Here is a 16,486-nt window from a genome sequence, read left to right as displayed (position 1 = left end):
TTTTTCTTACTCTTTTCTGTTTCCTGATTTCATTTTTAGATATTGTTCTTTGGTTTTCTTCTGAGCTTCCTCACAATCAGTGACAGCTTGACTGTCTTCCTGTGCAAACTGACAGACGTGTTTTGGATTTACTGTGATTTTGATATAAAGTCACAGAATAGCCTGAGTTGTAAGGGACCCAGAAAGATCGAGTCCAGCTCCTAAGTGAATGGTCCATATGGAGATTGAAACCATGACCTTGGCATTATTAGCACCATGCTCTGACCAACTGGGCACAAACATATTTATATGATCCTCCAAACAATTGCCACAAAAGTCCTACTGGGCTCATAATTAATACTGGCTATACAGTGCAAAGTCAAGTCTTTCTGTTTGCTTATTAATGGGTTGGGATTTTTTGTTTGGATGGTTTTTGCTTTTTTAATTTCTGCAGCACCTATTATGCATTATAATTCTTGTTACAGTTGGTTGATATTTTCTCAGCTTTTGGTCATGGTGGTTTTTTTCCAAAGTAAAGCTAGGTTGCTGTTTACTTACATGCACTTGCATGTATTTAGTGATATAAAAGTGTGCATGTGTAGGATAGATCTTTTAAAAACCTCTTTGCTTACATCCTGTCTCAACTCCAGATGAATTACAATAGAGGATAGTTTTACCAAAACAAGCAATTATGCTCTATTTTCTTGAATACGTACCCTGTTGTATTTGTTAGAAAACAAACCCTGAAGTTTGTTTCCCCAAAGCAGCCCTGCATTTCAGCATCAGCTTGGTTTATTTAGAGGTAGTGTGAGGGAAAAGGTTTTCGTAGTTGTTTCTTTCATCTACTAGCCCCTCAACCTCAGATCCCACAGAACCTGCTCCCTGATATTGAAGCTCCTTTCAGCTTCTCATTTTGTGGAGGTTATCTGAGAAAGAGGGTTATGTGTGGGCTTATTTTTATGAACGGGAGTATAAAAGGGTGAACATTACACGTATAAAACTTTATTTAAACTCTTGTTGCAAAGACAGTGCAGCTTTAAGGTAGTTTTCTGGGTTAATAATAGAGCTTGAAATCACAGTATGAGTAAAGCTACCAGACCTGAGGACACAAAGCAAGATGGCTTGCTGTAACAACCTGTGCTTCAGTTGCTAGGTTTCTGTAATCTTTCAGTCCTTCTCAACAGTGCAACATGTGATTCCTTAAAAAAAAAAATCCATCTGTGTGAAAACATGTGGAGACAAACTACTACTGTTTTGTGATTTACAACTATTAGAGACAGATGTGATAGGTGTTTTTAGAGAAGCATGACAGAGACCCAATGATGCTGTTTCTTAGAAGTCTGTGGATTTTGAGCTAAAGCTTCCAAACAGATTCGCAGCTGAATTGTCATGCAAGAAATGCTGAGTGAATGTCAATGAAATAATAGTTCTGAGCTTCATCAGGACTGTCTGATACCTCCTAGTGCAGGTTTAGCTCGTCAGACCAGTTTGTAGAATGAAATGTGTTTATCTGGTTATACATTGCATGTTCTCTGCAGTAAGTAGCAAGTCAAACATATGGTGTGAAAAAGATCTTGCACTTCATTATGTGATGAAAATATGTTTAATGTTTTTGTTTAATCTTTTTAAAAAAAAACAACCCTAATTTGCCTTTTAAATCTAGTATGGGCCTGAAGTGGCACAGAAGAAATCTTGGACTTCCCTAAAACCATATATATTATATTGCTGAGAATTACATAAAGAGGAATTACAGGAGAGCTTACTTTCTCTTTTTTATCTCTTTGTTAAAAGATCTATTCACCCACCTCATGGACCCCTGAAATGCTCAAGAAATCTTCTCCATTGACATAATATAAAAGGAAGGTACTTGGATTATTTTTGAGAGGTCTTCTGTACAAAGAGAATAATAAGACAGTGTAGAGCAAAAGAATTCCTTTTGAAATATATTCTAAGAGGTGTTGGGAAAATAACAAAAATTACCAAAAAGTTCAGAAGAGGTACGTTTCTCAGGTGATTAGTTAAAAAAGCCATCAGCTGCAATTTTGCATTCTTCAGAGGTGAGCATAGCCCACTAGTCAGAAAACAGTATTCCAGATGGGTTAGCAGCGATGGCTGACTGCTCCAGGAAGTGGAAGCACTTCTGCAATACTCTGTTCTGAAAGCAGTTTCAACACTAGCTGCTTACAGCCAGGAATTTTGGAGCTTTAAGTCATGATTGTAGCACATACTTCAAAACATATGAGAGCACAAGTTACAGAGGTGCTGGGTACAGTTCATATGTAAAAATCTTTTTTATGGAAGTAAGAGCTATGTGTGGCATAGAAATGTCATTCTGCTTTCCTTCAGTTCTATCCTAGTCTGAAAAAATTTAATCCTAGCTCAAACAAGATTTCATTGCATTATAGCATTGAAGCACTGTGGATAGATTTTTACAGAACAGGAGATAGGGATGCTGTAGTTAAATTTCTTCAATGTCCTAATTGTGTTTGTTTCAGATTTATTAGGTTTAAGAGTGTTATTTAGTAGAGAAATTATATCCAACAGAATTCATCTTGCACTTTGTTGCTATCAAATGTATCCCAACAAGATCATTCATTATTCTTCAAAAAAATTGTTGTTAAAAAGATACTTGTGTTCACACTTTGAGCAAGTGTGTCTTAGAGGTAAGGACTGTCTATTCAGCTTTCCTGGAGCAAACTCAGTAGCCTGACAGTTTTAGATTTACTGTGGTTGATCACATCCATGAATTCTGAATTTCTGTCATATATTACAGGCGTAGATGGCACAAGTTGCATTAAAGACTGAATTGGCATCTTTTGACTAAATTTAGGAAAATTGAAGAAAGGAGATCTAAAATCTATTATAGATGTTGAAGGTGGGTCTAACGGTCTTTAGTGATCACCCTTGTAAACCAGGTCTCTTCAGGTTATTTTTAGGTGGGTTCAGTAGAAGTATTTACCTTCCTGTTATAAGAGAAGAACCACCTCTGTTCTCTTTGTACTGAAGAGGATCTTTGACAACGTGCACCAGAGCTCTGAAATAAAATTCCTGAACCATTCTGACCAAGGACTGGAAGGGGCTGGATTCATTGCTTAGCTTCTAGTACAAACAGATTTTGTTTCAGACACTTCAAACTTACCAAGTCTTAGAAAACAGCAGTCATTTCAAAATAGGTTGAAGGTTGGGATACCTGCAGTAGAAATAAGTTGTATTTATTTATGGAGATAAATGTATATTCAAGTATCAAAATCTGTTAAGAAGCAGCAGAGGCATGGGAAAAGATAATGGAGCTAATAGTAAAAAGAGTATTGCCATCCCTCATATATATAGACCAGTTCCATATACCACTTTATGTTGTAAAGTCATTTGAAATAGTTAAAAAATTCAAGGGGTTGTGTAAAATGTCATTCAAAAGTGCAGATTTTGTAATGTTTCATTTATTTTAAAAATAATTTGGATTCTGTTCCAGATTGTTTACAATCCCTCCTTCCAAATTTGTTTCCCTTTTATCTGTGTAAGCATGTGCTGACACTGTTACTCAGTATACACAAATGCTAATCTACCTTCATGCACATGGAAAATAGCTTTCCTGGCACTGAGTTTAAAACTCTCATAGAATACATTATTAATTGAAGAAGTCTGTCTTTTTAGAAAAGCTTCATTTATGTGGTCACTGTTGAAAAAGTTTATAGAGAAATATAATGCTGTTTGTAAGCCATGTGGTCTTCAGAACATACAACAAACAACCCCAGATACTGAAAGTACATTTTAAAAAGATTTAAATTTCAAAAATAATTTTCCTTCTCTGTACTCTGGTTGTATACACTAACATGATCTAATTATAATGTAACAACTTCTTTTCTATTGCCCTGCATGTCTTACTGCTCTAAATATGTTTCTCTTGGCAGGTCTTTGCAGGGAGGTGAAAGTGTGATAACTGTGGGGTTCCCCATTGTGAATAATTCCCTAGCTCTGCATTTGGCTTTCTGATAGATCATGTATTTTTGAGGTTCAAGGGGTAGAGTTGTGAGGGAAGTGGGTAAGGTGAGGCTGCTGTCCCTGTGTGTATAATTCAGCTGAATGTGCCTGCAGCTCAGTAACAGAGCGGCAGCGCAGCGTCTGCAGCGCTGCCGAGCCGATCCGTTCCTTCGGTTACACGTGCTGGTCTTGCAAATGCTGCCGAGCCTTATCAAACACAGCCAGTTGGTGCTGCTGGTATGAAAGCACAGGGGAGCTCTCATGTGGAAGGTTAATGGAGTGTAATTAGAAAGAAGAATGAACTGCTCAACCACTCTATCTCACTCTACCTGCACTGAGAGTGACAAGTGCTCTGATCTTTTATAAACCCTAGAGCAGAGGTTTAACAGTCTAAAATTATGACAGTATAACTGTTGAACAAGCAGGCACACTGTGAAGAACTAGTATGAACTTATGGGTAGGAATGTTTATGTTCCCTTATGTGGACCCTATTGGTACTTTTTTCATGCAGGATCTTGTCCACAGTTATATGGCAGGTCTCAAATCCATTCTCCTGTGAAGTATCCATTGATGTCAGAAAGATCTTTGTGTGCCATTTGTGCCTTCATCGTGTCTGCGTATCACATAACCATTACCTTGCAGGATGAAGTGATGGCACTATCCTAGGGCTCTGATACCAAGGCATTAAGCTTTCCTAGAGAAGAGTTCTGGTGGAAGCAAGAACAGTTACTGGGATTTATATTCCAGAAACGAAACAAAATTTGAAATTACCTACATAAATTGAGATTGAATACTAGTGCCTGATCCTGTGAATTAATTTAGGTACTATGTATGTCTGTTGAAAAATATCATGTTCTTAAAATGTTTTTTTGTCTTTCGTCTATAGCATGTAGTTGTGGGTTTGGGTTTTTGTTTTTCTTTTAATAGAATACAGATAAACTTTATTTATAAAACTGCAACTAGGAGGTAGAGGGAAGACACCTCACATCAGTTCCAAAAAACAAGGAAATTACTGATTTAACTTCCTGCATGTTAGAGGCCATTATAGTCTACCCCAGTAATCCTGTCTGATGTCTTTCAATTCAGGGAGAATTGGACAGTCTGGTTTGTATCAAGTGTACTAAATTTTTGTCTTCCACATATTTTTTTTTTTTCAGACAACAGGTGCTGGATTACGCTGCCAGATAATCTGAAGGCCCTTGCAATGTCAGCAGGTTGATAAGGGGAAATTTGTCCAGCTAGTCCTAACAGGCAATCCACATTCTGCATTGCAGTGGAAGGGAAAAAAATGTCAGCAAGTCTGGCCTGGAGAATTATTTTTCCCATTCTAAAAACAATAAAAATCTAAGTACGTAAGGAAGGCATAGAATAAAAGGCAATCAAAGGAAGAAGACAAACTTGCTTTGTTTAGCCTCTTTTTCTTTACCTGTGGCCAGTATCTTCTGTTCAGAAGAAGGTGAAAAAGGAACCTTGAGTATATCTGGATGTTTGTGCCTCTGGACACGTTCATGTTCTAAACAGTAAGGCTGTCTTTGTGTGGAGTTTCAGTTTTGGAGAAGCGTGCTGGGAACTTGTGTGATGGCATCTTGCACTGTCCCTCAGAAGAGACGAGAATGAGCAGAGGCTTCCCAAGTCCCAGACCCCTCTCCCCTCAAATCTACTATACACTGCTCCAAAATTCAGATTAATAATTCCCTTTGGAAAGTTGTATACCCTTTTTCTAGAGACTTTAAACCATGGTAAGCCATTACCTCTTATATTAGGCTAGTCCAGCATTTAACCATATCTGCATCTTATTTGAGGTTGATTTTGTCTACCTTCAACTTGCAAATACAGAATCATCATTTTGCATTTCTTAGAGAAACTAAAAATTCTCCTGCTATTGGATTTCTTTTCTGTGTACAAATATGTGTACTCAGTGAGTAGTTGCCTCTCAATAAATTTGATATGCAAAGCCTCTGTAAGCTTTCCATTACACAGCGTAGTTTGTTGGATCTTTGATTATGGTTGTGGTCTTCCTTGAACTGTCTCCAGTACCTCTGCATCCCTCAAGAAAAAGGTAGCTTTCCATTCTTTTGGGAAAATGCCTGTTCTTGGGTGTTTTAATTTAAGATGGTGGTAGTTCAGCAAATCTTCAGTTGTCAAGTAGTTTTGGCCATACTTAGTGATGATGAACACAGTTCCTCTCCCCATACCATTTAAATTGGGAGGGCAAGGAAGAACCATGGCATTGTTTTTCAGAGAGTTTGCTTCAGAGAGGCCACAAACCTTGATGCAGTTGAAGGTCAGCAGTTTGGAACTTCTGCAGTGATTTAATTTGATGTCTTCTCTGTGAAGCAGGCATTTTTCTTTGTTTTGATTGTCATTGGTTAACTATAGAGAGTAGGACAGCAGGTATGTTTAGCTGAACAGAGCTCCTGTATTTGATATACTGTTCAAATTACTGGGAAGAAGAGAAAAATCTCTCATTTGAGTGAGGTGAAACTGTGACTTTTTGTTCTAATAACTCATTCTGCTTATGAAGTAGAGATCACCAGTGAACTGTGATGTGATGTTATTAGTGATACATTTTAACTGAATTGGCACTAAACAGTATTTAATTGACAGCAGGGAAAATGCTGGTGTTAGTTTGTGACATTTGTAAAGCAACTGTGGAAAGGAAATATTAGATGCTGTTACCAAAATCAGAGTTATCAGTAGGGGGTTTTACGATAGACTTTGAGCATCCAGATCTTTCTGTTCACAAAAGAATGCATTTCTGTTTTGTGGTTTACTAAAACTAGTCATCTTGCTTGATATTTGTGATCATGCATGAGGCACATGAGCATGAACTGTGTGTGTTTCCTTTCGTGAGGAAGAGAGGAGGTGTGATTCAGTCATGAGAATAGCTGTAGGATGCACAAGAACCCTACTGAAGCTGACTAAATTTTAGTCAAGTACTGTGATACTGTGCACATTAAAATGTGCAGTAGTATGTTGTAAAATTACTTTGACTATCCTTTCCCTTTGAGTTATTAAAAATATGAGGCGTTACCAGATTAAAAAGTATGCTTCTCTTCAAGTTGTTTCTAAAACATTAAATAAGTTAACTTATTTAAATTGCTCTACTTTGCCTGCTTAATGCTGACAAATTCATTTTAAAGGATGTCATGTTATGAGTTAAGTCACAGGTAGGAGAAGAGAAACAGTGGGACTGGCCTGGCAGAGGTGTTTAGCTTTAGTAAACAGCTACTGTGTGTAGATGCAAATGGCTTTCCCATGGGGGTAGCTGTTCCCGTGTATTCTCCTGCTTTTATGTTGCAGGTTTCAGTCAATGACAGATTTTACAAGACCACATTACATGCTTCTAGTAAACTAGGTTCAGTTGGAGATCATACAGACTTTTTTTTACACTGGAGTACAAGACTCTTGTTTCATTTCTGAAACTACGTCTAGATGGCTTTTTATTTTTTCGGTTAAGAATTTTTTTCACCGTGAAACAGACAATAAGATGGGCAAGATAAAATTAAAATGAGCACCTCTTCCAGTTTAGTCAGCAGTTTAATTCTTTAATTTCTTCAGTGTTTTCATGTTGAACTTGTCCCCATATCCTTTTACCGGTTTGTATTTATACTTGGAAGTATTTCTGTAAAGGAGAAAAACCTAAAGCAAGACAAACTTTGTCAAACCTGTTAAATTTAAAAGAAAAAAATAATTCCTTTAATTTGATTATTCCTTAATTATATTCAAAGTACTGCACTTAATTCTTTTTCCTGTTCTGTTTTGCCTGTTGTCACACAATTAATTCCCCATTCATTAATTCCTTCATTGTTTAATTATTGTTGCTGTTCTTGCAAATTTCTTTCTGTTAACATATGTGCTGGGGTAAGAAGCTAGATATTACACTTAGTTAATATGTAAGCTGCAGGAAAACATTGTATGTGTGCTGCCTCTACTAGTTCATTCTCTGTGCTCTGCTTTGTGCAAGAGTAAATGTTCTAAAACAAGAAGACAGTGATGCATAGGGCATTTCATGGTACAGCATTCCCTTCCAAAAATTAATTGGTTTGTGGTGCTGCAAATGGTAAAACACCCAGTACTGAAAATAAAGCAATCAAGTCACATAAAGCAGAATAGCAGAACAGCTATTTTTTGACAATTTTAATTTATAATTCTAGCTATGTTTTTAAATTTAAAAAATAATATTAAGCATTGTCCCCCATTAAAAAATGAAGGAATTAACATTATTTTCAGAGCTGTCATAATCCACTTCTGAAAGATTACTAGCAGCTTTAATGGTGTTTCTCTATCATATTCAGTATCTCTTTCAAATTATCTATGTTCATATCTGAACTGTGTTTGTTTCAGAATCACACCTATAGGAATTAATTTAAAATATAATTGTGATAAGTCTACCAGCATTTGTAATGACAACAATACTTTTCACATCATGCCAGTGCTATCTAATAATATTTTTCTGACATAACATTAAAGTACATTTTTATGGAATTAAGTTTTATGTAAATTCCATTTTACACAAGGTACCAGAAGCCATAGTCAGAAATTGTGTTAAAGTTATTAAGACTGCAAAACAAACTCATTAATTTGAGGGGTTCCAAAACTAAATGGTTCATCTGTAGTGCTCATCTGTATTCTAAGTGTCAGTTCATCCCACAGGACCATTGTGGCAGAGGCAGGAGAAGCATTCAGTTGCCCTGACATGCTCTGCAACCTCTTTTAGATGTGTAGAAGTCCTCGTGCTGCTTTTGGCTGTGTTTTCTGTGAGCTGAATGCAGCACTTGCTCTTTGGGACACTTGCTAGAGTGCTGGCAGTGCAGCCATTGACTGGGTAAGGTTAGATACCCATCCATGTATTTTAACTAAGGCTTAAAAAAATTACAAGTTTTTCAGCTATAAAAAGAAATAGGGCACATTTCAGTAATGATGGCCAGTAAGGCATTTGAGTATGAGATGGAAGTGGCCTCCCAGCCCAAATGCTACATTTCTGTTCACATTCAAGCACCTCTGCATCAGGGGGAGCTCCCTTTCCTGACTGAAAGATAAAGGGGCCATTTTGATCACCTTTAAGAAGTAGGAAATTGTATCACTCTTTTTTTCTGGAAATAGAATTCTTTCTAATTTAGTTGGTTTAGATTTAGTTTATAAAAAGATCTGGCTATAAGTGAAGCACAGCCAAAAGTGCAGAATTCCATAAAAATACGGGATTACAACAGAAATAGCTGTAAATATTTCTATAGTCCTTAGATCATTCTTTCAGTGGAATTTAATTCAAGCTGGTTTGTACAACAGGGTTTTTTTCATTACTGGTGTAGATTCTGCGTCATCAATTTCTATAATTGGATTTCACTATTTTAAATTTTAGATACCATCTTAAAGCAGTAAATGAGTGTACAATTACTCTCCTTGCTTGTAATCTTTCCATTTCCAGAATGCACCCTCTTTTCAGACTAAAGACTTAATTGCACCAGATCTCTCAGGTATCTTTCTCTTTGGGTCGTGACTGGGAATAGGACTGACAAAGAGAGAGAAGGGAGGCTGGAGAGGAAGATTACAGAGGAGTGAAATTCCCTCCATTTTCCCCACTTCCAAGTTGGAGCATACTTGAAATCAGCACTTCCTCTTAACCATTTCACTCGCAGCAGTAGGCAGCTTTTATATCCCAGAGAACATCTTGGTCACTGGAGGGCACCAGGAACCAAGGATCCATAATAGCTGACTTCCTGAGATTGGGAGAGTAGGAAAGCATGTCACTGGCAGTCAGCTAAGCAGCTCAAACCCTATCAGCTTTGGTTTTGTGATATGAAATGTATGCGTTGCAAGGTTATTTAGTACGCTAGTTTACTTTCTCATTTTTAAAATGTCTTTATATTTTAATTTTGACGTTTAAAGGCAATCCTTTCTTTAGATATGGATGTTTTTCTGAACGTGGTTTCTGAAAGAAGATGAAAATGTGTCACAAAATACAATCAGGGATCTAGTATTTAAAAATGATATGTACTCAGAGAATTATTTTTTGCTTGATTGACCAATTAAAATGGAAATAATGCTTAGCTAATAAGGATAAAAACCTTAAACCATACTTAAAGTTTGCTACAAGTACTTTGCTTATCCTATGGCAACATATTCATGGTACTTTTTATATGAGCACAGAGATGTCTTTTGGCACAGATACATGATCAAGAAGACCTATATTCCGCTTAATCAAACCAAAATAATCTTCCAATGCTGTGTGAGGATCTGGCCTGTGGCATGAATGAGAAAGTGGTATAGCAAAATGTCACAATATTGATTGCAATTATTAACTTTAAGGAAGGGTCATATAAGATGTCTTGGGCTCTGAACTCAGCGGTGTGAACGGTTCCTGATGAGATTAGCGATGAAGATGCCAGGCCAGAGCTCTGAGATGATGTAGTGTGCTTACAGGGCACTGCTCGACAGACGGGTTTGGAAGGGGTCTGATAGCAACCATTGCATAGGGCTGGCAGTTCCTTTTTGGGTAGAATGCAGTTTGGAAGAATGGATGAGATTATTAAATTCTTTCACATCGTGGATGTAAAGGGAGGATTGGCATTCAGTTTTGAGGAAGGTTCAGTGAACTTGAAAGACAAATGCTTTTCATACATTCGTATTATGGCGGAAAAGAAACTATTCTAGGAATATGAGGAGAAGACAGAGCTTTAAGACATGCAGAAAACTCATGTTGTGTGCATGATGATGTCTTTGTGATTGAGTTAATCTCAATTTAAAATGTTGAAGTAGTCAGTAAGAAGTAAATTAAATATTCTTAAATATGAAAGGCAATGATTATATCTAAAGTATTAGGAATATTTCTGAAGAAGTCTGTGGTACTTTTAGAACACTGGCTGAACACTTTTAGAACACTGAATCTGACTGGCAGTCTTTAAGACATGCACCTAGGACTTGGTATCAGCCTTGGCAAATCTCAGTCATACAGACCGTACTTTCTGTAGCACAAACTGTCTTTGAAATTGATTAAGAACAGTCAAATCACTGAGGAACAGTTTTAAAACACAGTGTTAATGAAGTTTGACAGTAAACAAGGGTTTCTTTCGTGGCACCCTCCCGTTTAATTCCCTGTGGAAGGAGGCTCTGCTGAGGTTGCCGCAGACAGACTCGTGCTGGGCGGCTGCAGAGCAGCACTTGCAGCAGGATGCCGAGGAGCTGCGCGCTCAGAGCGGCACGTCTGCTCCGAGTTCCTGTGTAGGTGCAACCCTGAGAAACTCGTCTGGTTTTGCTAATTCAGCTATGGGCTTTGAAATATGTTGTTCAGAGCGTCTCTCTTGATAATTACGAACAGATAATCCCAACAGTCTTGCAGAGTAAAATGATTTCAGTAGTTTCAATGTGGTATTTTTACTGACAGTTGGTAGAAGCAGCTTATTAAACTGCGTAAGCAATTGGCATGCAGTGCAAACTTCAGTTTTACTCTCTGAATCTTAAAAGCATTAGATGTTTCTTCCAATTTAATATCTGCATAATGGATATGGATGGCAGGATATGCTGCTGCCAGGCAGCTCTCAGCAGCCTCCAACAGAATAGCATAGACTTCCAGAGCAACGGCGTTTTTCCACTCATGTTATCCATCTTGTGCCAAATATGCTGAGCGTCAGTTTTTGCACAAGGCACTAATACAAGCTGTGCTTGGTCCTGTTTTACCCATCTCTGCAGGCCGTGGCTCAGGCCCGGGGTGGAACAGGCAGTGTGTGAATGCCATGTGACTCACCTCGCTCCTGCTCCCCTGCTCTCCTTGCTGGCTCTTGTCCTGCTCTAGCAGTATGGCAGAGGAGTCCCCAGCCTGCCTATTTTTATTTTTTTCAAAACCTTTTCGCTAATGTTCCTCCCATTGTAAAGAACAAGATGGAAATTCATTCTTGGGCCCTTGCTGCTGATTTCCTCCAGTCAGGGAATCAGTAGAAGAGCGTCATTATCCTTGAATTTTGTACTGGCAGCTGTGGAAGACAAAAACTCCCTGTTCATGCTGGGTATGGTAATTCTTTAACCTCCTGTGCAGGAGGAGTGTATGTTCAGTCCATTTTTTGGCAGGTATTCTCTAAATACGTTGCATTATTTCCTCTCCTACTTTGCTGCCTTCTCCTCTCCTCCCCCTTGGCTGCGTTTTCAGCTCTGTATCTGCTTGCTGACGCCGCACTTTGATTTGCATGTTAACATGGTTGATCTTTTCAGAAAGCAGTTTGAAATGATTGTTCAGTTATTATGTATACGAGCAAGCTGATGGACACAGGACATTTAAAACTATCTGAAATATCTGAATTAGGGAAATGCCTTCTACACTTCTATTATTTTATCCTTGTTTCAGAAGGGAGCAAACAGTTTGCAGCTTTTAGGCTTTGACAGCTTTTAGCACTTCAGTGGACGCAGGGTAAAATAGTTCCTTCAGGCTGCTGTCCTTTACTAACTCCCTGAATTTTCAGCAAGGTTGGGCCTGTGTTTCTCTTGTCAGAGCTGAGCAGGCATCTTCAGCCAGGGCTGTGGGTTTTGTAGAAGCCAGGCAGTCCTTCTGTACCTTCAAGTCACTGAATTCAGTCTTTTGCTAAAAGGTCAATCATGTGGGCTCACACATTTTGACATTATGAAACAGGGATGTGTGGCTTGTTGCTTCTGGTTTTTATTTGGCTTTTTAAAGTTCCAGTTTTCAAATCTGTCAATTGGAAACTTACCCCTTATTTTTATCTTCTTCTGTGCTAGAGGTAAGTACTCGCTGTGTGAGGCATTGTGCTGTATTAGCTCATCATAAGCAAAATACTTAAAATCATAAGTCTACTGTATATGCACAAAATTAAGAAAAAAGACATTTTGTTAGCTCAGAATTTCATAACCATGTGTGAATGAAATTTGAGGAAAAATATTCTTCCAGTTGTAGTAAATAGCTAGATTTTTTTTTTCATCTCTATGTTTAGTACTGTGAATACTAGTGCTTGAAAACAAAACAAAAAAATCAAAGCATTTGGTATTGTCAAAATGGTTGTGTTATTTTTAAATTTATTTCCCATGTAAGTGCAACTTCTTGGAGCAACCCACTGTCAGCACCTGGCTCTGGTAGAGGTTTCCTGACCATTCCTGTTGCCACCAGAGCTTTCATGGTTCAGCCTGTCCCATGCCTGTTGACTTCATTGTCCTCTTCCAAAGACTGCCTTGTTGTGTAATTTCTTGGGAGTGTGCATATGCTCTTGATCAAGGGGGCTTAGGTATATAGTTAAGTGTTTTTAAAGCTGTCCAGATTTGGGGGTAGTTAGAGTATAGGTAAAAATGTCCATTTCTGGTCATGCCTGCAGAAGGTAAAAAAAGTCTCACAGTATTTTCACTGTTGTCTACACTAAAGTATAATATGAACATACATTGTGAGCCCTTATTATCCATGCAGATAACATGTATCTTTTGCAAGTCACCTGATCTGCTCTTAAATCCTGTTACTGTCTAAAAGTGCACAATGGCTACCAGAAGAGACCTCTTTTAAAATAATTTCAAACTTTAATGGAAGCTAAAATGTAATATGAAGCCCCTAAGCTGGAAGAAATAGATCTGTGCCATTTTCTTCCCCTGTAGGTAGTGCTCTCTGATTCTTTTTCAGTGATAATAATGTTGAAGAGAAGGACCATGAATCCATGCTCTTCCTGATCTCCACTTTGCACTGTCTCTCACTCAGTTTCAATGCCTAGTACAAAATGACATGACTATTGCCTTGAAGTCAGCTGGGAGGCTTCAACCCAAAGTTCTTTTTTGTCAGTGTTTAGGAGCATGTGTGTTTGAAGGTGTCAAAGCATGTGGAATCATATAAATACAGGTTTCTGAAATCTTGCAGTGGTTTGTGAATAGGCTGAATTTTGGTCAGTAGGTTTCTACAAGAACAGTGAGGTCACCCTCCTGGGCTGTAATACTCCTCTGTGGCCAGTTTTAGATTGTTCCTATTAGATAACACCAATACTTAAAATTCCAAAAAGAGAAGTCTCACTAAGCTTCTGAGCAGTTCCTTATTTACATGAAATAAATGTATCTTTAGTTGTTATTGTTTTCTCTAGTATGTGCAGTTAAATCACTGTTACCATTTCTGTTCATGATTTTGTTTGTCTGGTAGAAAAGAGTGGTGGAGCAGCTTCGGAAGAATTTGATAGTGAAGCAGGAACAGCCAGACAGTAAATTTCAAATACAGCCATTGGCACAGTCAGAAAACAAACTACAGACACCACAGCCACAACCACTACAACAGCTACAGCAACATCACCATCAACAGCAGCAACAGTCCACGGCACCCTCTCCAAACGTGATAGGATCACAGGTAAAAAGCTGCAATTCTTTTTCTTACTAAAGGTGAAGCTCACTGAAAATTAAAAAAAAGAAAAGTGCAGAGAGAAAACTGCAAACTTTCACTTATGCCTGCTAGTGTACCAAATTAATTTCTTCTTCTGTGATTATGGAGATATGTGTCTTTTGGGTTTTTTGGCAAAAATCTCTAATCTGAGTTTAAAAAACAATGTGCTGTTTTAAAGTTGAATCATGACCCCCCAGAAAAGAAGGGTGGGTGTGTATCACCTTTCTTAAAAATAAGTGAAAGTTTAGCAAATGAGCCTTTTTCCTAGGTGCATGATTGTGTCTGACCATACCTAGTAGGTCTCAAGAAACAGTAAATACTTTTCACATTCTGTATGAGGTATAAGACTAAAATCCTTTCTTTTTAAATGACTAACAAAATGCCCTCTACAAATGTGAACAAAATGCAAGGAAACAGTTCCTTCTTTCTGCTTGGTGCTTTTTAAACAGATGTAGGTCATACTGAATAATACCTACCTGAATTTTCAAGGATTTGTCTAAAAGTATGCAGTGTTAATTGCAGAGTTAAAGTCTTAGAAAATAGGATCTTTATTGGGTAGGTGAACTGAATTTCAGTAGAGTATAGGATTAGGGACATAATCCCAGAACTCAACAGAGAAAGTGGTTTGCTTGAGAGGGGAATTTCAAGTTTCTCCTGTTCAGATATTTGAATTCACAAAAATGTGCTAATAAAATAGCTAGAAAATGCAGGGAGGTAAGGTGTAAGTGTATATGAAGTCCTTTCTTCCCATTGATGCAATCTTAGGAGCTTATGTTTACCTGATGGTAAGATGGGCAAATGACAGAATTCACCTATGAAGTTTGCTTTATGCACATTGCAGTGACTCACACCCACAGCTTTGACCAGTTGTGATTCTCATCTTCCCTTTTTCTGAAAGCAGAGAAGAGAGAAATGGTTGGGCTGTTAGTTCTCTTGTTAACTCAGCAAGCTGGTTTGGATGCACTGTAAAATGCCTCTGTGAAGCTTAGCTAATTGTAGTTTTGAGAAAAGTACATTGAAGAAATGAAGCAAACCTAACTAAGGAAAATGCATTTTGGGCAGCAACATCAAAGCTAAAATAGAACAAAGAAGCAAATATTACTTTGTCCTAAAGTATTTATATAGGCAAACAATGGATCACTGTTGTATCAGTGATTTCTGTTTCTCAGTCAGGAAACATGAGAGCAGCAAGCACAGTTTTGTGTGTTTTTCAGTATTCCACACTTTGAATTCACTCATTAACTTCCAGGTCATCTCCTGGGTTGTAAAAATTGAGGTTTTGTTCAAAGTTAAAGAGCCCTCTAGCGAAAGAGTCAAAAAACTGCTACACTCTTCTGACTACCATTGGTACAGTAGTACTTGGAAAGTAGTTACAAATTGGAAGGCAGTTTGTTCTGTCCCTTGGATAAATAAGCCAGCTTTTATTCTTAACACTTTTCTGGTTTTATTTATGTTGTTAAAATAGTGAAGTATCCTCACCTGTTTCTGCACATTTTGCATCTAAGGTTTTGCCTCTGTCTTACTGTCTCTCAATCTCTTTCTGCAAAGAAAGGTGAAATACTTTGTCTCTCTATGAACAGTTTGTTCATGCCTGCTTTTGTAAATAACACATTTTTCTAGGCTGTGTTACTACACAGAATGTTTTCGGTGGTTGTTTTCAGAGAAATCAAATTTAGGAATCCAGGTATATATGCCATAATTAATAGTGACATTTTAATATGCATTCTATGTCCAGTAAAAAGGTCTTTTAAAATTTTCATAAGCAACAAGACTGCTAAACGGTCATGTTATTGCAATATTATGTGCAATAATGCAGACTCACTATGAATGCAGCTTCAATATGAATTAATGCATTGACTACTTTTTAGAATAAATTATCTATTTAATGCTCAGCAAAGTAACAGGGATATTCAAGCTCTGATCTTCTGACTGAAGCTGTACTCTACTTGCAGAGTTAGTAGAACCCCTTGGAAGAGTCACAGTCTTGCATTACATGATTGATTACACCTTTCTTTAAAGCATTTATGGTTGAATGTAATGCTTGCAAAAGTGATACCACGTTACATCTCATTGGAAAAGCTTGAATACTGTTACTGCATTATAGGAATAGAGCCTCTTGCTTTGGGGAAGGTGCAGCGGAAGTTGATAAGCTTGTTAGATCTCAGATAAAAAGTTAAGAAA

At 37.7% G+C, this 16,486-nt stretch overlaps 1 protein-coding gene across 14 annotated transcripts in view; it reads left to right on the top strand.

Moving 5' to 3' along the window:
* PHF21A (PHD finger protein 21A) overlaps positions 1 to 16,486 on the top strand; it is a 124,561-nt gene that overhangs the window by 84,828 nt on the left and 23,247 nt on the right. For all 14 annotated transcript variants that reach the window (XM_064424718.1, XM_064424715.1, XM_064424726.1 and 11 more), the window contains one exon: positions 14,072 to 14,272. In XM_064424718.1, coding sequence (XP_064280788.1) covers positions 14,072 to 14,272 — 201 coding nt within the window. The remainder of the gene's footprint in view (positions 1 to 14,071; positions 14,273 to 16,486) is intronic.

The sequence above is a fragment of the Passer domesticus genome, chromosome 6, assembly GCF_036417665.1.
Source record: "Passer domesticus isolate bPasDom1 chromosome 6, bPasDom1.hap1, whole genome shotgun sequence".
Classification (NCBI taxonomy): domain Eukaryota; kingdom Metazoa; phylum Chordata; class Aves; order Passeriformes; family Passeridae; genus Passer; species Passer domesticus.
This window is presented reverse-complemented; position numbering and strand designations above follow the sequence as displayed.